The 25173-nt window shown below is 44.4% G+C and overlaps 1 protein-coding gene across 2 annotated transcripts in view; it reads right to left on the reverse strand.

Annotated features, from left to right (window-relative positions):
• MDGA2 (MAM domain containing glycosylphosphatidylinositol anchor 2) overlaps positions 1–25173 on the reverse strand; it is a 431166-nt gene that overhangs the window by 24659 nt on the left and 381334 nt on the right. For both annotated transcript variants that reach the window (XM_044272149.1, XM_044272148.1), the window contains exons 9-12: positions 23379–23648; positions 16788–16936; positions 1807–1984; positions 1154–1174 (exon numbers count right to left, since the gene is read on the reverse strand). In XM_044272149.1, coding sequence (XP_044128084.1) covers positions 1154–1174; positions 1807–1984; positions 16788–16936; positions 23379–23648 — 618 coding nt within the window. The remainder of the gene's footprint in view (positions 1–1153; positions 1175–1806; positions 1985–16787; positions 16937–23378; positions 23649–25173) is intronic.

A 25173-nucleotide genomic window follows, 5' to 3' on the forward strand; every position in this document is an offset into this window, starting at 1 on the left:
CCACTGAGGCCAGTGATTGGTTGGGGTGGGGCACCACTGAGGCCAGTGATTGGTTGGGGACAGACACCACCAGTGGCGTACATAGAGAAGTAAGGGCCCCATAGCAAGGATCAAACCAGGTCCCCACACAGGACAGAGGGGTTTCTGCCTAAACCCTTTTCAATGACCCTTGGGCCATTTTTCCACTGCTTCATTTCCTAAAAGTTGTTTCTTTAGAGGGTAGAGTCCTGATCAAGTTTTCACCCCCAGTAGAAGAGGAGATGATCCCAACTAAGACTGGGCCCCCTCTTACCTTGGGCCCCATAGCAGTCGCATGGTCTGCCGCTATGGTAGTTATGCCCCTGGACACCATTGAGACCAGTAACTGGTTTCGGTGGGACATCACTGAGGCCAGTAATTGTCTGAGGCAGGACACCACTGAGACCGGTGATTGGTTGAAGTGGGGCACCACTGAGGCCAGTGATTGGTTGAAGTGGGGCACCACTGAGGCCAGTTATTTGTTGAAAGGGGGCACCACTGAGGCCAGTGATTGGTTGGGGAGGGGCACTACTGAGGCCAGTGATTGGTTGGGGAGGGGCACTACTGAGGCCAGTGATTGGTTGGGGAGGGGCACTACTGAGGCCAGTGATTGGTTGGGGAGGGGCACTACTGAGGCCAGTGATTTGTTGGGGAGGGGCACTACTGAGGCCAGTGATTGGTTGGAGAGGGGCACTACTGAGGCCAATGATTGGTGGAGCGATCATTTTTCCTGTGTCAAGAGGGACCAGGAAGTAAAGACCCAGAAATGTGAGAAGTGGGAGATCAGTAAAGTCAAGGTCAGTAAGACTTCTTTTCCAGTTTTTATTTTGGCCGTACTACCACTTTAATGGATACTTTTACCCAAGTTAATGTAATTATTTTTATATAAAAAATTCTACCAGCCTATCCGGCATTAGCACGGTGTACATAGGTGCTACACAGAGGCAAATAGCATGCCTACAGCTCCCTATACAAGTGTTGGTATACCACGTGCCACGTTATGGCCTCTGTGTATGGGGCTCTGCCATGTGCATGAGGTGACCGGGCACAGGAGAAAACTCTGTCCTAAGAAATGATGGGAGTGATAACCACAACAATGGAAAATGTTAAATTTTTCTTTATTCTGGATACTTACGTAAATGTGGATTAATTGGAGCTGAAAAGTAATTAGAAAAATATATTATAATTAGACCCAACTATCAACGCATTGTACATACAACTTCATAACATTACCATTTTGAGAAAAAGTGAAATATAAAGAAATTGTATCATAAAAAACAGTTCACGCCTCTCATCTAGGCATCTTACAGAATTTATCCTAGACTGAATGATCAAGCCGTAGGAACACCATGGACTCCCTTAAAGGTATACACCACTTTATGACCACTCCTATTGCTCCAATACATCCAAGCAAAAAATGAAGCATGTTTGCAGACTGGTATAAAAACTTTCTACCGTTTTGTGTATACAGCTCCAGTGCAGACCTTCGGTCATGTGTTACCTCTGTCTGTCTGCCACTTCTTCTCACCAATGTACAAACAATACGAGGGGGCAGATGGAGTGGAATCACATAAAATTACAGCATCTGACTACACAATAGGTTTGCTTTGTAGTCTGTAACCCTGGAGACCTATAGGTTTGCATGGGAGCTGCATACACAAAACGTATTTTTCTTCAAATAAATGCTATTTGTAAAGCTGCCTTATTTTGTTTTTTAGATCCACTAAAGCAATTATACAACTGGTCATAGACGCACCTTTGAGATGTCTGCAGTACATGAACACTTACCACTGTACTTGATAATTCGAATGGCTGAGTCCCCCTCTCCAAATCGGTTGATAGGGGTAAGTCGGATTTCGTAAGGTTCTGGCTTGACAAGTTTAGTCAAGTTATTGGTTATTAATTCACCTCTTCTAATGGGTCCGTCAACTGAAATCTCTGTCTCCCACCAGCGCTGCTGACCTGCCTGTCACAGACAAGAGAGAGATTACCTTCACTATTACTACGAGACATACATTATATTTCCATACGAGACATACACACAGCTCTGGAGATCTTCTGGAACGCAGCATGCAGCTATACCCTTGTACATCCATAGGGGGCAGAACATTTGAGATTGGCAACAACTGAAAACTGTCAAACCAAAATAAAAAAAAACTGCCTATTTAACTTATTATAATACAATATTATGTAAGATGGCAGAAACATAGCAGCACCTGTCTACATTCACTTCACTGGGGCTGAGCTGCAATATCGCACACAACCAAAGGACAGATGGGAGAAGGCAGCCATGCTCTTACAATCTTGTACATTCCTTGTAAATATATGGTGTAACCATATTTTCCTGGTCTTAAAAAATAACACTGCAGTCTGCTTCTAACATCCAGCACCTCCTGCAGTCCATTCCTGACATCCAGCACCCCCTGCAGTCCAATCCTGACATCCAGCACCTCCTGTAGTCCAATCCTGATATCCAGCACCTCCTGTAGTCCACTCCTGACATCCAGCACCTCCTGTAGTCCACTCCTGACATCCAGCACCTCCTGTAGTCCACTCCTGACATCCAGCACCTCCTGTAGTACACTATTGACATCCAGCACCTCCTGTAGTCCACTCCTGACATCCAGCACCTCCTGTAGTCCACTCCTGACATCCAGCACCTCCTGTAGTCCTCTCCTTACATCCAGCACCTCCTGCAGTCCACTCCTGACATCCAACACCTCCTGTAGTACACTATTGACATCCAGCACCTCCTGTAGTCCACTCCTGACATCCAGCACCTCCTGTAGTACACTATTGACATCCAGCAGCCCCTGCACGACTTTCCTGACATCCAGAACCCCCTGTAGAACTTTCGTGACATCCAGTACTTCCTGCAGTCCACTCCTGACATCAAGCACTTCCTGCAGTCCATTCCTGACATCCAGTACCTCCTGCAGTCCATTCCTAACATCCAGTACCTCCTGAAGTCCTATCCTTACATTCAGCACCTCCTGCAGTGCATTCCTGACATCCAGCACCTCCTGCAGTCCTCTCCTTACTTCCAGCACCTCCTGCAGTCCTCTCCTTACATCCAGCACCTCCTGTCCTGCAATCCATTCCTGACATCCAGAACCTCCTGAAGTCCATTCCTGACATTCAGCACCTCCTGCAGTCCTCTCCTTACAGCCAGCACCTCCTGCAGTCCTCTCCTTACTTCCAGCACCTCCTGCAGTCCACTCCTGACATCCAACACCTCCTGTAGTCCATTCCTGACATTCAGCACCTCCTGCAGTCCTCTCCTTACATCCAGCACCTCCTGCAGTCCTCTCCTTACTTCCAGCACCTCCTGCAGTCCACTCCTGACATCCAACACCTCCTGAAGTCCATTCCTGACATTCAGCACCTCCTGCAGTCCTCTCCTTACATCCAGCACCTCCTGCAGTCCATTCCTAACATCCAACACCTCCTGAAGTCCATTCCTGACATCCAGCACCTCCTGCAGTCCTCTCCTTACATCCAGCACCTCCTGTAGCCCATTCCTGACATCCAGCACCTCCTGCAGTCCTCTCCTTACATTCAGTACCTCCTAAAGTCCATTCCTGACATCCAGCACCTCCTGAAGTCCTCTCCTTACATCCAGCACCTCCTGCAGTCCATTCCTAACATCCAACACCTCCTGAAGTCCATTCCTGACATCCAGCACCTCCTGTAGTCCATTCCTGACATCCAGTACCTCCTGCAGTCCATTCCTAACATCCAGTACCTCCTGAAGTCCTATCCTTACATTCAGCACCTCCTGCAGTGCATTCCTGACATCCAGCACCTCCTGTAGTCCTCTCCTTACTTCCAGCCCCTTCTGTAGTCCACTCCAGACATCCAGCACCTCCTGCAGTCCTCTCCTTACTTCCAGCACCTCCTGCAGTCCTCTCCTTACATCCAGCACCTCCTGTCCTGCAATCCATTCCTGACATCCAGAACCTCCTGAAGTCCATTCCTGACATTCAGCACCTCCTGCAGTCCTCTCCTTACATCCAGCACCTCCTGCAGTCCTCTCCTTACTTCCAGCACCTCCTGACATCCAACACCTCCTGTAGTCCATTCCTGACATTCAGCACCTCCTGCAGTCCTCTCCTTACATCCAGCACCTCCTGCAGTCCTCTCCTTACTTCCAGCACCTCCTGCAGTCCACTCCTGACATCCAACACCTCCTGAAGTCCATTCCTGACATTCAGCACCTCCTGCAGTCCTCTCCTTACATCCAGCACCTCCTGCAGTCCTCTCCTTACATCCAGCACCTCCTGCAGTCCATTCCTAACATCCAACACCTCCTGAAGTCCATTCCTGACATCCAGCACCTCCTGCAGTCCTCTCCTTACATCCAGCACCTCCTGTAGCCCATTCCTGACATCCAGCACCTCCTGCAGTCCTCTCCTTACATTCAGTACCTCCTAAAGTCCATTCCTGACATCCAGCACCTCCTGCAGTCCTCTCCTTACATCCAGCACCTCCTGCAGTCCATTCCTAACATCCAGCACCTCCTGAAGTCCATTCCTGACATCCAGCACCTCCTGCAGTCCTCTCCTTACATTCAGTACCTCCTAAAGTCCATTCCTGACATCCAGAACCTCCTGCAGTCCTCTCCTTACATCCAACACCTCCTGTAGTCCATTCCTGACCTCCAGTACCTCCTGCAGTCCATTCCTGACATCCAGCACCTCCTGCAGTCCATTGCTGACATCCAACACCCCCTGCAGTCCATTGCTGACATCCAACAGCCCCTGCAGTCCATTGCTGACATCCAACACCCCCTGCAGTCCATTCCTGACATCCAGTACCTCCTGCAGTCCTCTCCTTACACCCAGCACCTCCTGCAGTCCTCTCCTGACATCCAGCACCTCCTGCAGTCCATTCCTGACATCCAGCACCTCCTGTAGTCCATTCCTGACATCCAGTACCTCCTGCAGTCCTCTCCTTACACCCAGCACCTCCTGCAGTCCTCTCCTTACATCCAGCACCTCCTGCAGTCCATTCCTGACATCCAGTACCTCCTGCAGTCCATTCCTGACATCCAACACCTCCTGTAGTCCATTCCTGACCTCCAGTACCTCCTGTAGTCCATTCCTGACATCCAGCACCTCCTGTAGTCCATTCCTGACATCCAGTACCTCCTGCAGTTCTCCCCTCGTCCCTCTCTGACAGTATCCTCCTCCCATTTCCACAATCTTCTAAGAACCTATTTCAGATCGTAGTACATTCAATGACTTAGTATAACAATGTATTATTGGATTTGTAATTTAACTACTTTAAGATATAAGATATATATTATGTCACAGTGTATTATTAATATTAGTGTTGAGCGAATCTATGTCAAATAAATTGACTTTGATCCGAATTTCAGGAAGAGATCAATTCGGCGCGAAGCCGAATTTCCTCGCACTTCATGGTAATGAATACATTTTTCCGGAAATGGCGGTAAAAATTTTTTTTTTACAAAATTACATATACTCACCTCCATCCAATTGCTTGCGAAGAGCCCGTCATGGCCATCTTGAATGAAGATACTGAAAGATGCAAAATTTTGGCGCGCTGGATAGGTGCAGTGACGTCATCAGTGATCACATCACTGCCCCGGCCAGCATGATGACATCATCACGTTACCGTGCAAGATTTTGCGCGGTGTCTTCAATCAAGATGGCTGCGAAGGCCTCTACATGGGCAACTGGATAAGGTATTTTTTATTTTTACCCCAATTGACCCCTGAAAGCCTAAATGGTAGCCTCAGATGCGGCGATCAGCAATGACCGCGGCATCTGAGCGGTTTAATGACAGGGGGGAGCCTCGCGATCGCCGTTACTCCTCATTGCGCCCCTGACAGACAAAGAAATGTGCTTTGCGACAAAGTAATCACAAATCGAATTTCTCAGATTTCTCTCTTCTCATCTGTCTCCTGCCCATCATCCCCTTCTCTTCTCATCCAGCGTTTTTATGTCTTGTTTTCTCTCTTTATGTCGTGTGAACCCGCGGTGGTGATTTTGCTATTTATACAAAGGGACTGAAACAGAAAACCATCTGTACTTTTAATTAATCCCATCAGGGCGCAGCAGGTTTACGATGATAATAATTTACTCTGGATATAAATAGAGTCCGTCGCACTGAAAACACGAGCGCTGTTCTCCAGACATGACTCATATTCACACAGCAGGACTGACCAACAGGATTTTTACTTTATGATTTATTAAGGCGGCCGGAAAATAATCTCAGACTTTATGTTTCACATGGGTCTAAAGGACGGATCTGCAGATTGTAATAACTCTGATGCTCTCATCTAACGACAGATCCCACTCTTTGGCCGTCACGCCCAAATGACCTTAAAATATTTTTGCTCAGATTTATTTAAAGATTTAATTTAACAAATTGGAGAAACTCATTAAAAGTGTAATTTATATCTTTACTATTGTGCCTTTTGTGCCATTTCTTGACAACCTTGGCCGCCCCACATTCCTCCTATCCCCCATTCCTTTCGGCTGATCATCATCTGGATGGATTTGTCTAATTTTGCTCTTATAAACTGACTGTTTCTCCACGTAAAGCAACTCTCCGGAGAAACGAAGGCTATGGAGACATTTGATTTCATATCCAGAATCCCGTCGCTTTACTCAAGTAAATGCAGCTTGTCTATAATGTGATCTGTGTATTTATTCTCTGACATTAGTCATTTTATGTAAAAAAAACTAATTTATGAAATATGAAAATAATATGATGTGAATATTCATGACTCTTTGGCAACTGGAAAGTGATTTAATATTTGGAAGTTATAATAAACAGTCTTACAAAAACCAGTATGACATTTGCTCTTTCTATTAACGGTCTATGGCCACCTGGTCACTTCCTCCGACAAGATCAACACTGTCTTCTTCTGCTGCTACCATCAAATCTGATAGTGGTCTGTTCCCACTGACTCCTTCCCTTTTTTATTTACCTCCTCACGCTTATATCCTCTTCTAGTTATAACATGGTTGAAGCCCATGCAGATTTTATGGGGCCCTTGAAGAGAAGGGGCCTAATCCAGTTTGGTCCCATTTCCTGTACTACTTGGTGGTGACAACCTGTGCAAGACTCTCCTCTCCAGAGGAACTGCAAGGGGTTAAGAATGGTAAAACTCAACATTAATGATGAGCGGATTTTCAGAAATTTGATTCTTGTTCAATTGAACAGAATTGTCGTGTCAGATTCCGACCTAAAGCATCAATTTGCACCCAAATCTAAAGTGCTTCAATTGCCCTGGAAAGCTGTGGATGACATTCGGATAATGGAAGACCAAGTCTAATATTTGCAGTGTTCTCCTTTTTGGTAAGAACCGAGTTGTTGCTGGATCCATATGGGAAATCCCAGTACTTCAATGGGATGGACAAAGCTAGGAAGACTGAAGAAATGACATCAAAATCTAGAATATATATGTAATAGTTGACGCCACTGATTGGAGCAGAGTGACTGTGGGACGAGGAATGCGGTGGCATTGACGCAGGTGCTCTTTAAGAAAACGAAGCTACAGAGACAGAAATGTAGAAGAAGTGCAACCTTATTATATAAATAGTGCCACAAATCTGTCTTGCCTTGATTATAAGGCTTGTGGTGGATGAACTGGAAATATACTTGTCCTGAACATTTCCTTCCAGGTCAGACGTTCTAGGTGCTTCATGTTGGATACTCAAGCTCAGCCATTGGATCTGGCTGAAAAAAAACATTTGGTCATGATGACCATTCCTCGTATCCACCATTTATTCCCATATTTTATAATGTCCAATAACCAACCTGCTAATTACCATCCATGAATAGATTGCTATGTCTAATTTAGCTCTAATAAACTGATACAAATGTCTCCATATCCCATGTAAAGCGACTAACTGGGGACACAAAGGCTATAGAGACATTGATTTCTCCATAGCCTCGGGACAGGGCATGAGGATTTCTCATCTTTGTGTACTAGTTGTTTACCATATTCCGCCCCTTTAAGATAGAATGGCACATTCTACTAAATGAAAAAAACTATAGCAGAAGAACTTACATTGTAACACCCAAGTCATTTATCACCAAGATCGGTATAAAAGACCAATTATGGCGCCATCAAGTAGCGAGAATGCCATAAATGCCATATTGTAACATAAACAATCCACAGAAGAAGTCCCGATCCTTATAGATGGGGTAACATTTCACTAGGCAATAAATTATCAGTACCACAATCCGGATGGTACAGAATAACAATCTTTATGGATAGCATTGCTGTGTAATTTAAGGGTGCAATCACTTAAAGCTGAAAGGTTTCCTCACGAGAGTCAGCAAGATTTGAAAAACGACCAGCAAGCCAGAAAAATCCAATGATCGGCACCGGGAGTACTCAATTTGCAGGTGAAGACCATAAATCATTATTGGCATCTCATTAAAAATGACACATCAGCCCCATTGGGGGAAGTTCATTATGAGCTGAAACATGAAGGTTGAAAACAAGAGTTTCTTCCATGATACCACACGGATAATATGAGGTTGAGTCATATACTGTATACCTGGTGTTCAAAAGTCCAAGATACAATATAAACTGTAATAAATAAGGGGTGAACTATAACGTTTTCAAAGAAGGAGAGTGTGGACTGATGTTTCTAGATGCCTTCATGATGAGTCAGTTCCTCTGTGGGTCTATCTCAACCCTTAGCTTTGAAGACAGCAGATATACTCGAGCTCTAGAAAATCCAGATATACAATATGTTTCTGTCCTGATAGAAGTCAGCAGAGATGATGATGTGATATACTGACCTTCTGGTCTTCAACCTACATGTCTCCTAGATTGTAGTCTTAAACCTCAATCACTGGTGGTTGGGCTTGTGATACCCAAGGAAGGGGCTTCACAATGTGTCCCTCCTGGATCCCTACAGTTTGATATGATAGCTCCTGAATGGACAATATTTTTTTATCAAAATGCCATCTGCCATCCATAATTTATGTTCTAGGTCAGGGATGGCTAACCTCCAGCACTCCAGCTGTGGTGAAACTATGACTCCCAGCATGCTCCATTCATTTCTATGGAGTTCTGAGAACAGCCAAGCAAGTGTGCATCTTGGGAGTCGTAGTTTTACCACAGCTCTAGGTAATTGCCTACTTTGTATACAGATGAGTACTTCCATCCAAAATTCTCCTCTTGGCTCAAGATAATCTGAGAAACGTGGTGGCAGAAGACCAGCTCTGGAGAAAAACATTTGCATTGCTAACACCACCACAAATGTTTTTTTCTTTTCAAAACTGGTCATCTTGCACAACTTATCTGGGCATATCTTGAGCCAAGAGGAAAGGTAGGAGACATCTGTAGCTCTTGTCCTGCCCTGTTCTCAATAGGCAAGCTCGGAAATAAAATACCCCTGCTCTAAAAAGTCTACACCATTGCTGTAGCCATGGCCAAGGGAGTAAGTACCATGGTGGGAAGCCATCTGGATACTATGGGGCCCTTTCATAGATGGTGCAGGTCCTCTTGGGTGGCATCGACAGATCTAGCAGGTGCAATCTATATCGATGACGCCATACTGTGAGTACAGATCCACAGTGTGCTATGCTAATTGCATAGTGGGCATTAGAATTCATTTTCTGTTATAATGGTGCAGCAGTACTCAAATAGTGTCATGTGTACAGATAGCTCGTGCTACCTCTGTACCAGTGTAGGGCTGCAATTGTTAAATTGTCCCAAATATTATGGAAGGGGCTTGGAGGACCAAACAAATGGCAAGTCCTTCTTCCCTGGGTGGCAAAAGCTGGCATTAGAATGGGGAAGGGGCTCAGTTTGATGGTTTCAGAGAATACTAAGGAAATTTAATTATTATATAAAACTAATAGAACTGTATAAATAAATCTCAGTTCACCAGGTTCACCAGGTTCACCAATGATCACCATTAGTGATGAGCAAAGTTATAAATAATTAGATTTGGCTGCTTCGCAGAAGTTTCACCAAAAAATTGGATTTGTGATGAATTATTTAGTCACAAACCATATTCCTTTGTATGTAGCGGGAGTAATGGGGTCCTGAATATGGATGGCCACAATGGCCTCTCAGCTCACAAATGGATGAAATCATTTTGAATAAAAAAAAAATTTTACTGTCATTTCAAGAAAAATTGATTTGTTACTACAAAGCAAGAGGAAATTTGGCTACGCGGCAAATTGAATTTTTCCTAAAATTTGTATCAAACTCAATTCGATTGGCTTCGATTCACTCAACACTAATCACTATCAAATGCCTTGAAAGCATTTTCCAAAATTTGTAGATTTAAAAATAAAAAGCTTGGTGAAGTTTTTTCCGTCCTTCCTATGTTTCCACAGCACACTTTTCCCCGTCAAACGGTGCGGCACAATTTACTTTTTTTTTTTTACAACCCCCCTCTTTATTTAGGCTTCTTAACCAGCGCACTTTAGCTATTAGACTGAGAGATTTATCACCGGGCTTTCAAGACTAAAATTTAGTCCTGTAGAAATCAAGCCAGCACCGGGACGTGAGACAATTTCAAATGACTGGTTGCCACAGGGATCATAATGATTTATATCATCCGTAAAACCCTGTGCTTAAAATAAAAATAAAAAAATAAAATGCTTCAGAGCTCGGATCCCATCCCTCCCGGAATATAACATTATCTCAGATTGATCTGCAAACTATGCCGTATTCTAAAGTTTTGCTGTATGAAAGAAAAAGTGCAAACAAAAGTTAAAAAAAACTAAAAAAAACGATACTGTAAAGTCTGGACTTGATATTGCCAACTTTGAAATTAGTTTCATGTTGGAGAAAGTGGGCCTGTGCGCTCCGCGAAAGAGAGCGGATGGGAAGGCAGATAAGGATGCGAATAACATTTATAAAAAGGTGAAAGAACGAAATGCACTTTCCCTCGGAGAATGTAAAATTCACAACGTTCTTCTGGGGTTTCGACACGTTTCAATTTGCCTCTTAAGCAATTTTTAATTTTTTTTATACTTAGTATAGAAAAAAGGAGATTTCATGAGATTTTTATAGTTGGACTGATGGATCAGCTTTGGTTAATCTATTTCTTTTCAATTATCTCCTGCGGATTCCCAGTATTAACCTTCAATCCAAGCCGTAAAAAAAAAAAATGTTGAGCCCTCACAGTAAACTTCAGAAGGCTAACCCCCAAATAGGTGCCAATACTGTGTGCAGACAAACCCCCTGAATAATCTCAGACCTCAGACCAGTCCCCTAAATGAGAGGGAACCAGTCATGTTTTTTTATGGTTGTAACCTGCCACCATGGCGTCATACCAGACAGGAATTGGCTTATAGAGATGCTACTGTATAAACCTCTGTTGCTGTATTACGTATGAAATAGTGTATGCTTTGTGCTAATTATTACTGAAGAGTCATGGGGCGGGGCTGCCATCCTGAAGAGTCACACAGTCCAGTTTCTGCATCCACCCTTGGAGGCTTGATTGAAATTCCCCGTCCACTCTACATCACAATCAGCCTTCACCTAATCTTGGGGATGACCCTTTACCTTGACCTCTCAGCGCATGCGCAGTGCAGTGATGAAGCCGGGCAGAGTACACCTCACTGCACTGTGCGTGCCCAAGGAGTGCAAGGCAACGGGGCATCCCCGAGATTAGGAAAAGGCCGGCAGTGATGCACAGTGGCCGGGGGGGATGTCAATCAAGCCTACAAGGGTGGATGTAGAGACCGGACTGTCTGACTCTTCTGGACCGAGGCAACGCCCTCGTGACTCTTTACTGGTAATAAGTGCACAGCACACACTATTTTATAAGATAATTTTATAAACAATACAATATCAGAGAGTACTGGATGTAGAAGGGCTTCTTTCTTAACCCATCCCCAACCAGTATAACACAATGGTGCCAGTTTAGGTGCCTAAAAACTCATGATTGGTTCACATCGAACCATTTATGCTCCTAATTAATTCAGGTCCAAGACCATGCCCCAGAACACAAATCTGAATTCAGACCCCAGACCTAAAAATGAATTCAGAACAAGGGCCAAACCCCAAAGTGAATTCAGAACAAGGGCCAAACCCCAAAGTGAATTCAGAACAAGGGCCAGACCCCAAAGTGAATTCAGAACAAGGGCCAGACCCCAAAGTGAATTCAGAACGAGGATCAGACCCCAAAGTGAATTCAGAACGAGGATCAGACCCCAAAGTGAATTCAGAACGAGGATCAGACCCCAAAGTGAATTCAGAACGAGGATCAGACCCCAAAGTGAATTCAGAACGAGGATCAGACCCCAAAGTGAATTCAGAACAAGGGCCAGACCCCAAAGTGAATTCAGAACGAGGATCAGACCCCAAAGTAAATTCAGACCGAGGGCCAGACCCCAAAGTGAATTCAGAACGAGGATCAGACCCCAAAGTGAATTCAGAACAAGGGCCAGACCCCAAAGTGAATTCAGAATAAGGGCCAGACCCCAAAGTGAATTCAGAACGAGGATCAGACCCCAAAGTAAATTCAGAACGAGGATCAGACCCCAAAGTGAATTTAGAACGAGGATCAGACCCCAAAGTGAATTTAGAACGAGGATCAGACCCCAAAGTGAATTCAGAACGAGGATCAGACCCCAAAGTGAATTCAGATACCCCAAAAAATTCTGAATAAACAGCAAAATGAACACAGACTACACCCCAAAGAAATTTAACTGAGGGAACAAGTTGGGTCATTGGTCAGGTCACCTGTTTTCTAGAGATCTATGGATGGCAGAACCCCAGGAACAAGCTAAAGGTATTATATGATCTGAAATTCTGAGGAACACAGTATAAACTAGAGGATGGGGGTACTTTACTTTTTTTTTTTCCCATTAATTGCTCTTATTTTCTTCCGCTTGTTTATCTTGCCATGTGAAAGGAGGCTTTAGGGACTGATGTGCACAGCATGGCCATACATCCTGCTCTTCCTATAGGCAGCCTTAGCTGTCTTCTGGAGAACATGAAGAAAGTGCTTCCACATTATGTCAGTACTTCATGAAAACATTGACAGTCAAATGCACTGTTACTAAAAGCTTTCTGTTTGTCGGGTATTTATTCTACCTTTGCGGATGGGCACACGTTAATGTGTTAATTTCTCCCTGGAAAATCCTTACCTGATGCTTTTACAAAACATCGAGAAGAATGTTTACTTTGCTGCATTCACCAATATCGGCAGGAATGAATGTTAATGCAATCGCTATTACTTTACATGACACAAAGGTCATGTAAACATTCTATATATAAAAAGAAAACTATGGAAAGAGGGCAAAGAAAACCATCAGTATACAAAGTAAGACAAACAAAGGCGCACCAGGCAAAATGGATGCAGCAGGAGCAGTAAGTATAGGGATCAACAAAGGGAGAATGTGAGCACCATGCTGTATAACAACGAAGGTCAATCCTGTACAATGTAACAGATGTATAGTATGGTAAAGGTAAGTACAATGCAACAGGTGCATATTATAGTGAAAGTCAAGTCGGTGCAACGTAACAGATAAATATTATAGGGTAGGTAAAGTCTGTACAATGTAACAAGTGCATATTATAGTGACGGTAAAGTCGGTGCAAAATAATAGGCCCATATTATGGTGAAAGTCACGTCAGTACAATATAATAGGAGCAATCTGATGCTGGCTAATATATCAGACAGATGGGGGCAGTATTCATGAGTATGGTGTTCATACAGGGCAACTGACCCTAGTTATGTGCCTCCATCTAATGACTTACAATGTGGTCATTCGAGGTGTCAGTGGTGGAAAAAACACAGCATCCAGAGCTAATTTTTTTACATCCAATATGACCTAATCTTTGGCGGAGTCCAATGCTGATGTCCGCATACTCTTACATGGGGCGTTACTGCGCAGCCTCATCCATACTGGAATGTAAAGCAACGTTTTGGCCACAAGCCCTTCATCAGGCCAGTATAGTTGAAGAGACTGGTAACAACACTCAAGTCTCCGCAATGTTCTTCTATTTTGCCGTACATATTGCTATGACTGCATAGTAAAAGGTAAGCAGCTGCATCTTAAAGCGACCTTAAGGCCGAGGGTGCACAGATCTCATACAGCAAAACTTAGTATGTGTGAGATTTGTGAGGGTTTCTGACAAATTTACATTTTTATGGAGGAACTTTTTATTCTTTATACTTCACCTCAATCACTTTACTCAACTTTTGTGTCAGAAAAAAGTGGAACAGGTGCTTTATAAATAATGTGACAACCATATTCCTCTATGTATTTCCAGCAGACAACTAGCATTGATCAATTCCTCGCATGCAGCTCTTAATCTTCTGCTTCTCTTTAGTACTTGATAAAAATGTCTGGCTGTAGCCACCACTGGGGGGAGTTCAGTGCACAGGAATGTATACCGCTACCATTAAAAGCAATGGACACTGTAGATGATACATTGTGTCATACCTGGTGCAGGGCCTGAGAGGGGAGGGGCATGACACAGGGATTCTCTCTTTGTTGCTTGTTGAACCCCTGTGTCATGCCCTCCCCACTTCTCAGGCCTTGCACAAAACATAACGCAATGTCTCCCTTTTGCCTACATAATAGTTAAATACAATGTCTTGAAAACAGAGAAACTGAATGACTAAAGTCACCTCTGCCGTAACGGCCTCATATTTCTGCTGAAACCTCTGGGTACAACCTGGGAATCATTGAGTTTCCTCCCATTAGGAGGTCACAGTTTATGCGTCCCTGTTGCAGACATGTCCCTCCTAGGGAGCAAGCTAATAAAATAACTAATTTTACGAGCAGAAAGATGGCGGTAAAGGTCATCACATGTCAATTGCATGCAATGTATTAATACTTGATATTTTTATTGCAGATTTGCATGCTGTTGCCGGTTCATTAACTGCCCGGGAATAGGTCATAATGCCCTCTGTAACACATTTTGCTTGAAAGGTTGTACAGAATTAGAAGAGTTAGGCTGCTTTCATTCCTAAACAGAACCACATCTGTCTACAGGTTGTAACTGGTACTGCAGCTCAGCCCCGTTTACTACAATGCGGCTGAGATGCAATGCCAGACACAACATACAGTCAGGTGTGGTGCTGTTTTTGGAAGAAATCAACTATGTTTTTCTAATTCTGCAGACCCTCTTTTAGCCTCCTAACAGTCACATTGAAAAAACTCTCCCCAAAATATCACTTTTTTTATTGCAGATTTAGGATTTATATCTCGAATAAATATAATTGGTGCACAACTTAAAAAGTGACTTAAGCGCATTTTAGCTAGTTAGAAATATAACCAATTTTAGACTTATTTTTTCCTCTCTGTACTTCAACATTTATAACTTTTTTGGGGGGACAAGAAAAACAGCAATTTCACCATCGTTTTGGGGATTTATTTATAATATGAAGGGTTGATGTCTAAACTCCTACAGAGACATGAGGAAGGTCTATAGGTCTCCTCCTCTCTCTGAAGACTCTCTGCTCACCCCCCTCCAGCGCACTCATTGTTCTCCAGACACGCTGAAGCGATATCTGCAAATGCAGCACAAGCGGATCTCAAGTCAACCTGCTCTAGTTCAGGCTATATTGTGACTAGAGCCTCCAGACCAAGAACATAGCTCTAGCTGCATTCTAGCCTGAGAAGAGCCCTCTGAAGTGCGCCCTCTGCACTCACACACTCAGATCAGGACTCATTCAAAACAATATTGTACTTTTCTGCTTGAACAAACAGAGCTCGGGCTGATGAGTGGGGGAGTTAAGTAAGGGTACGGCCGTTGTGGCCGGTCAGGTTGTGGCTGTGCTGCGGTCAAGAACCGTGTCACCAATTAGCCCACTGCTTCCTTTAATTTAACTAATGAAGACCGCACTGCATTAATAATTGTTAATGTGTTATCCGAGATCAGAGCTGAACCCAGACATATCCCCTTCTTTACCCAGGCATCCCTTTCTTCACCAATGCTCTCGCTTGCCCTGCGCCGAATCGCGCGGGGTATGTGTTTTTTCTGCAGATCCGGTGAGGTACCTACCAGGTCTCTGCTAGGCAGAGGCTTCCGCCTAGCAGTGTTCCCAGTGACATCATCAGCACCATTAGTGCTTGTGACATCACTGGGCTCACTGCTAGGCAGAAGCCTCTGCCTAGCAGTGTAAAAATGTAAACAAACAGCCCTTGCCCTGCGCGATGCAGGGCAAGGGAGACCATTGGAGCATGAAATGCTCTGATGCTCATCTCAGAGGGGCTGCCTGGGAAGGGGATATGTCTGGGTTCATCTCTGAACCCGGTATTGAAGGTGACTATGCAGTATGGTCTTCATTAGTTAAATGAAAGGAGGCTGAGGGCTATTTGGGCAGGTGGTTCTTGACCGCAGCATAGCCGCTTTGTGTGGCCATACCCTAGGTAGCAGGTCTCCTCCTGTCCTTATCCTAGTTCATACATCTATCACACAGCGAGAGTCCTTCAGGATGATGATGGCGGACTCCGGATGAGAATCTGCGTGCATAACATGGTTCGTATCTGAATGCACCCATCTTGTACTTCAGAGGTATGCTTTCATCTCCACACAAGTTCCTGCAGATTGAAGTTTATCTCAAAATGTAATTAAATTTTTAGGTCTTTAAATTGCAAACCTGTCCGTCGTATCTCCTGCTCTGCACAGCACATCCGTAACCAAGAAATCAATTCACAGCGAGTAAGAAGGAATGATTACCCTTTCCAGAATCCTTCCTGATGCTTGAGTACTCGCCTACTCGCCTTACAATCTCAAGACAAGCAAATAATGCGCCCATTAAATTGTTATTGTATTGTTTAGCGTAAGGCATCACCTGCTTAAGTCCCAAGCGGTACGCCAGTATTCGGTCCACCGCGTCCGGGTTCATCTGAGTCCACTGTAAACTGTAGGAGTAGACGCTGGCTTTGCTCTGCCATAGTGGGTTGTAGGTATCGTAGTAGAATTCGGGGGGATAGGCCTTCCCTGAAGAAAAACAGAAGAATGGAACAATGTTGCATTCTGCATGTTGAAACGGAAATCCAATATTTTAATACATATTTTCAAACAATAGAGCAATAAACAATAAAAACTAAATAATAAAAAATGAAATAGAAATAAAAGTTAAATAAAATGTAAAGTAGAATTAAAATAACAGAATAAAAGGCTAAAAGTAAAATAAAATAGAATAGAATAAAAATAAAAAGCCCCCTGTATACTATGACATCTCCCTATCCCAGGGTACAGCAATACGGTTTACAGAGGTCCTGGTGTCTGAAGGAGTCCAAAAGGTCACTCTACCAATTTTGAGAAGACCAGGTCCATAAATTCATGCCTATGGACCTCTCGATTTAAAGCGACCACTTACATGTCCTCGAAAAATGCCAGTCAAAGCTTTCCATGTGAAGGAACATCTCACAATTCTATCTATGGTTGGACTACAGGTAACAGCATACCATAACAACAGGCAAGTAACCAATTCAGCTCTACTACATCTGTTCACTGCTCCCCACTATGAGCCCTCTGAGCTATTCAAGGAGAGAGGGTTCAATTCCTCTTGTCATTTAGTGGGCACGCAGTAGTTGAGCATGATGGTCTAGTCTGGAGGGCGCCTGTTTGTGGCATGCCCACTATTGATATAAGTATCAGATTGGCGCTAGGTGTGTACTAGGTGGAGTGCCTATTGTGTTGTCTTTTTCCTTCCTGTAAATGCACATTGCCTTTCACTGTGTTTGCTGAGCTTGCGGCTCTTCACGTTGTGATTGGGCTCTTGGCCAATCAGATCAGTCCTTCAGAATGATGAGAGTGATGATGATACTGTCACCGCCAGCTCTCTGAGAAGGTCTGGCAGACGTTCTTCTGTACCTCTTGCATGATGTTCTTTGTTTTGATTTCACTTTGTCATTTCCTTTCCTTCTCCCAGCTGTCACCTATTCACACTAATTGCCTCCCTTTATATTCCCTCCCATACTGCCTCACTTTGCGGTTTATACTACTTCCTGGATTGAAGTGATCACTGCTGGAGACTTCTGTTACTGCTTGTTCAGATAAGTCCTTTCTTGTATTGTGATTCTTTGCTGGCTTGATTCTAGGTGACCCTGACTCCCTCCGTATTAAGTGCAGGGAGCCGGTGGTCGTGTCCCCTCACTATTGTAGGGTTTTCAGGTGTCACACAGTCTAGGTACGAGGGCATGCAATCGTCTACCTCTGAGACCCTTGTATGTGCTTAGCAGTCAGGGGTGAGCTCTTAGGGTTTTACAGGGGTCACCTTTATGCTCCTTAGTTTTTGGATCAAGCCAGTCGGATGTTTATCCATAACTTCCAGCTATATGCAATATCATCCGTGACAGATACTTCAGATGAGAAGACAAAGGATTTGTATCTGAATGTGCCCATTCAGACTCCAGATGAGGATCCATGTACTGCTTCCCCTCCCGCACTCACAGCATGCTGAGCATGCACACTCTGAGTAGAAGAGGTACTGCAGCAGCATCCCCCTCCTCCCCCTCCTGCCGATCTAGTTGTAATGGTGACTGGGGAGGACTCTGTATCACAGGCTGCAGGGAGGTGGGGAAGATGCCTCTTTCCCTCCTGTTGAGTTTATGTTCTACCCTTTGACTTGAGATTACTGGGACACATACTCAAACACACTTGTTCCTGGACATGATGATTTGGCCTCTTTTAAGCTTCGTATTTGCCATCCATCAGTGGAATTAGTTGCATTACTTCTAAATTGATGAAAATGTGATGCGCTATTAAGGTAAAAGCCCTGAGTCCTTATTGCCTTAAATTACTGGGAAATGTTATTTTCATGGAACGGAGTGTGTAAGGACAGGGACGCACTAAAAGCTGAATACATGAAAAGAGAAAGTGCTCCTGAGCGGCTCTTCACTCACCACTTGATCAGCTTAAACTTAAAATCTTTTGTAATGTGCCATATGGGGACCAAAATGAGAGTTATCCTCCAAAAGTAACCTCGTCTCTTCTGGACTGTATTACTCTGATACTGGGGCATGGTGTTGGACCCAGCCCTGGGGCCCCGGAGCCACATGACAACCCAACAGTGTTATCTAATCTGGTTTATCTGCTTGAATATTTTATTTAGCGTTTTTTTTTTTTTAATGATTATGGGGGTGAAAATGTTGCCCGACTGTCGCTCTGCGCCGTGAACAACAGTTCAAAGGTTTTCTGAACAGCTGGCTCCAGGACCTATGTTCCTTCAGAAGAGGACTCTATGGAGAAGTCTTGTGGGCATGCTCTGTAAGACTTCACTGTGCAGGGAGGGGGAGGAGGTGAGCTGTTTCCATCTTCTATTGTCAGTGATGGATCCTGCATTTTTTGCCTCCAGATTTTTGGATCGGAAAATGAACAGTTCGTTCCCAATCATTTCCCTACGCATCGAGCCCCTAAATCTTGCCTTGAAAAGTGATCTGTCAAATATAGGAAACGTCAATCTATTGTGAGGGCTTATAGGGGTATTCTGGTTGTAGCAAGTTATCTTCTGTCCACATCATAGGGGATAATTATTAGGTCCCAGTGGTAGCACCCTTAACGATCACCATGGGGGCCACTCGAATGAATGGAGCAGCATGTCGAGCACTGCCGCTCCTGCCGCTCCATTTATCTCTACAGGAAAACCAAAAATAGCCAAGCCGATAAGTTGGATAATCTGGAGCCCCCATATATTGGGAGAATGGGGGTCCTTGGCTCATAGAGGAGATGATTTATGGGGGTCCCAGAGATAGAACTCCCACCAATCCCTTTCGGAATATATGGAAATACCCTCGCAGTCCATGGAAAGGACACAGTGAAGACCTTGGACCCAAAAAGATTGTGCACCCCCGGTATATGCAAATACTGCGGCTACATAGAACAGTGCCCAACAGGGGGTGCATTTCTTTATTTAGAAATTGGCGCAACGTGACTTTGTGCTATGGGTAACCATCGCTTGTAAGTCTACAGGCGGTCCAATAACCCCCCAGGGCCTTGATCCACCATAGTCTAATGCAAACGTATTTTTAGATCTGCTTAACCTTCAGTTATATCGAGAGTCTGAATTAAACTCAAGATCAAAGAGGAAAAAATGACTTTCTTCAGAAACACGTCCTTGTTTAGCATATTCAGAACGCCTGCAGCTCCGCAGACCGGTGTGATTCCTGACAAGGAGACTAACACGCTCGGCTTGATCCGGGGAAGTGCTGGGCCTTCAGGCTGAAGATTCCCCTCTCCTCCTTCGTCAGTCTATGGAGACCTGCAGAACATACAGTCCCCGGAAAAACATCCTCATCACGTCTGGTTGTCAACTTGTCGGGATAAATGCGTCTTCACCATCCATTGTGGATTTCTATCATACGCTATAACCTTTCTGTGATAATTCTATTGTGTTTTAAAAATTAGACTAATTAGAGGAACCCTGTAACCAGCATAACTGAGAACTGAGGTTTACTGACATACTAGATAAGCCTGCAGTGATTCATTTCTTACCTTCCTATTTCTACCACTAGGGGGCTGATCTGTATTCAGCCGTGTACTGCCCCTATGGGCCATGTCTGGTATTACAGCTCAGTGCCAGTCACTTGTGTAGGAGGACTGAGGTACAATGGCTGACAGAGTACATTCTAACTGCATAAAACCATTAAAAAATATGAAAATCAGACATTATATAGCACATAATCTCTTTCTGACAAAGCTCGAACCAGCCCTGGACCTCACATGGATCCAGAGATCTCCCCATTCATTACTCCAATTGCTCTGATAGATTCTTTTCAGGCTGGCAGCTCAGGGGCATGTCCTTTCTGATTCTCTCTGTCTATCACAGCTATGCGGACATGTCGTTTCTGCTACAGCTCTCTCCTTATTACAGCTCAGGGGGGTGCATCCTTTCTGCTGCTGCTCTGTCCCTATCACAGCTCAGGTGGGCATCCTTTGTGCTGAAGCTATCTCCCTATCACAGCTCAGGGGATGTGTCCTTTCTGCTGCATCCTTCTCCTTATTACAGCTCAGGTGGGCATCCTTTCTGCTGCTGCTCTGTCCCTATCACAGCTCAGGTGGGCATCATTTCTGCTGCTGCTGCTCTCTCCCTATCACAGCTCAGGGGGGGCATCCTTTCTGCTGCAGCCCTCTTCTTATTACAGCTCAGGTGGGCATCCTTTCTGCTGCTGCTCTGTCCCTATCACAGCCCAGTTGGGCATCCTTTGTGCTGAAGCTCTCTCCCTATCACAGCTCAGGGTGTGCATCCTTTTTGCTGCTGCTCTGTCCCTATCACAGCTCAGGTGGGCATCCTTTGTGCTGAAGCTATCTCCCTATCACAGCTCGGGGGGGGGGGTCCTTTCTGCTGCAGCTTTCTCCTTATTACAGCTTAGGTGGGTATCCTTTGTGCTGAAGCTCTCTCCCTATCACAGCTCAGGGTGTGCATCCTTTTTGCTGCTGCTCTGTCCCTATCACAGCTCAGGTGGGCATCCTTTGTGCTGAAGCTATCTCCCTATCACAGCTCAGGGGATGTGTCCTTTCTGCTGCTGCTCTCTCACTATCACAGCTCAGGTGGGCATCCTTTGTGCTGAAGCTCTCTCCTTATCACAGCTCAGGAGGTGCATCCTTTCTGCTGCTGCTCTGTCCCTATCACATACAGGGGGTGAATGACACATTGTAGATGCAGAAGACAAGTCACAGCATCCGTGTTACAGGACAATCGGGCACATGCTGCATCTATAATGATGGGTGATGAATGGGGTGGAAACCTGAGGGGGAGGCAAATAGAGAGGCCGTACCCTGTCCCAAAATGCTGCTCGCTCAAATGAAATTAGAAAAACATGGCTGCTTTCTTCCAAAATCAGCACCACCCTGTCCATGGGCTGTGTCTGGTATTGCAGTGAATGGGGCTGAGCTGCTATTGTAAACAGGTTTGGCACTATTTATTAAAGAAAAAGTCATATTTGTCTGATCCTGTGCAACCCCTTTAAGTCCGTGCTCCGCAGTGCTCATGACAGGCAATATCCTGCATCTCCGCCACACGGCACATTTAAAGCAGGGTGTCTGTAGCCTGTCATTAATTTCCTTTACACAGCTGAGACGTTTCGGCAGAGTCTGCCGCTATCCACATGTAACATCAATTATATCCTAATTGCTCTCAATTTATTGCTTATCATGCTAAACATCCCTCCAGATCTTCCGCCTTCATGCTGGTCGCCAATTACAAGTAAAACAAATGACGCCAAATAATGTTATATATTAGCTCGAATTTAAGAATGACCCTAAAAAATCCAATTTCCCGGGGAGCGGGATGGCGCCAGTCGTATTTATTCTCCTGATAATGTAGTTTAGATTTTACTGGAGGTCATAAAGATGATATTTCTATTCATCCACCGCGCCATTTCTGTGAGATACGGATGGAGATATTCGCTTCTCTTTGATCTGGAAAGTTCTAACGTTTAGATTGTAACTTGTTTGTAAAGGTTTCCAGCAGAGCCAGGGGCCCTTGGAGAATGGGGGCCCGGCACTTGTCTGTGGCTTTTGGTTAATGAGAGTGGGAATGAGCCTAATTAGGGTCCATATAGATGACCGTAAGTGTTCTGTGGTCTGCAATTTGCAGTGGTACCTAAAACCGGGCCGCGTCCCTGAAGTTTAAAGTAACTGCACACTGAAGATCTTTAGGAGGAGCTAGAAAACAGAGTGGGACACATTGAGGGCATCATCAAGGTAAGATGTGTCTTGTTATCACCACATCTCTTTGTTTCATATGGGCATAGGCCAGGTGCCATGTTGGGGACTGGTCGATGGGAAGCTGGCTCATTTGTCCTTGGCTTTGGTGACTGTTACTTACTTTACTCTATATGTTATATTTTGTATATATCGTTTATCATAGTTTAATAAACTTTTTTTTATGCACCTAAGTCATGTTAAGCCTATCTATTCCCGAATCTCTGAATTCACGGTAATACCGATCGTATTATGTGGGATTGTATGGAAGTCTTTAAACACACGTGTATACTGTACATAACGTTGAGCCATTTTGCATTGTTTTTTTTTACTAAAATGCATTGATTTACAAATTTGGCACTGATCCTGAGTGTCAATGTTTTCCTCTCTGTTCACATAGAAAGTTAAATGAGAAATACTGTCTGCACAGCATTATGGAAGGACGGGTCTCCTGTACACAAACTATTAAGACATGGGATGTTCTGAATTTAGATGGAAGACTATTAGAGAGCAATCAGGAGACATTTTTTGCTCTATGTATGAACAGAGTATAAGACATAAGATATCCTTCAAATCCACCCAAAATCATTTCAGCAAAGTATTTTGAACATGATGCAACTTGTTTGTCAACTTTATATTGTGAACGTTATGGATCGAATGGTAATTCACCTCCAGATTCAACATGGAATCCGTTCAGCGTGGAAACAGCAGAAGTTACCCTGAGGGGGCGTACCTGTTACAAGAAAACTGCACCGTCCAGATCCGGCCTCATTAATGATGCTGCAGTTGTATGTGCCGTAGTTTTCCTTGGCGTGGATGTTCACAGTCAGCTCCGTGTAATCTTGAGAGTCGAATTGCCCCTTCTCTAGCAGTTTGCTCCCCAGTCTCCATTCATACATGAGAACCCGCGTGGGGTAAGCTCGCAAGACCCTGCAGTTCATGGTGACGCTGGTACCTAAACCTTGTCTGATTTCTTGAAAGGTTGGTTCAACGGCAGGAGGATCTGCAAGGCAAAAATAGTCCGATGTTAACTCGGGGCCGGAAAGACATATAATAATCTGTTGTAGAAATATTAATAGTTGTAATCTGCTCGCATCAAAGTTTGTGTAAGGAAAAAGGTAAATCCCCTTCCCCTCAGCCGCAGTCAGAGACAGACCCAGCTGTTACCATCTTGATTGAATTCTTCCTCTCCTCCCTGCTCAACCTGTTACTTTTATTTACTCACAAAAGGTGTAAAAGGGGCTGGCCCAAGACAAGAATACAGGAAGTGATAACATACAGGAAGTGATGACAAAGGAAAGGGAGGGGCAATCAATGTAGCTGGACAGACAATGCACACACCCCATCCCTGTATAAGGAAGGATCATGTCCTGTCCATTGTCTGACCAGCCCGATGTCGCTGCCCACCCCCCATTACTGTCAGCATGGACCTCATTCAATACTGCTCAAAAGTGATCAGTATCTAATAAAGATCATTCTACTGGTTCTTATAGGTTTGAGATTATCTGCGAGACATTGCTACGGCTATTGTCAGTATACGGTACGAGTATACCGACAAGGCAGATATGCATGTCTTAAAGCAGATATGTCTCCAAGCCCATGAAAAGGTTTTCATACTGACGGTTTTACCACTGGTCCCGATTCAGCCAAAGTACCCTCTGCTAGAGCGTTCTTTGGCTAAATCCGACACAGGGAGACAGATGACAATCTATAAAAACACACACATCCTAAAATAAAATGTCCGCATAATAAAATTTCCACAACAAATCACATATGGATTTGGCTTGTGTTCTGTTCACAGGTACAAAACATGCATATGTGTCTCCATGGCAACAGACTACACACACCGTAAACATTGCATGTAGTCTGAACCTGCAGTCATATGTTACTCCACTGCCTCAGCTACCTGTCCACTCCTTGCTAACCTCCATATAGTAAAAGAGGAGTAGATGGAAGGATCAAAAGGTGGTTGCACATTCAAAATCGCTCCCAACTCACCCCCTCCCTATGTATATGCATGCTGAGCTAAGTATGCATGTGTTCTTAACTGGGTGTGGAGAGTAAGCTGCGGCCAAATACCTCTGACAGTAGCTTGTGTCTCTGAGACCAGGATCGGGCATGTTGAAATTCATCCTCATACATATTAGATTGGCAGGTCCATAGTCTGCAGAACTTCAGTTGGTGCATACCTCCACGTCATTGCATCGACCACTGCTGGGACTATAGCTGGTGTAATCTACTCGTTGACATCGGCTGTTGCTATACTGTATGTGGCTTCAATAGGATTGCACGACAAAAGCTTGCTCAGCAGTGTATAGGCCATGGATATGTATGATCCACAGCCTTCCACCTGACAAACCCTCCTTCGAGCGCTCCATAGACGCCGTTTTTTTTTTTGCATTGCTTCCACTATTGACACATCTCGGGCTCCTCTTCGTTCATGGACTTGTCTTTCCTCATCTGTTTGCTGAAAGCTTAAGCACGCTATTTTATTTGCGATGCGCCCGTGGGTTTGCTAACATACCGAC

Source organism: Bufo gargarizans, chromosome 11, assembly GCF_014858855.1.
Source record: "Bufo gargarizans isolate SCDJY-AF-19 chromosome 11, ASM1485885v1, whole genome shotgun sequence".
In the NCBI taxonomy this organism is placed as follows: domain Eukaryota; kingdom Metazoa; phylum Chordata; class Amphibia; order Anura; family Bufonidae; genus Bufo; species Bufo gargarizans.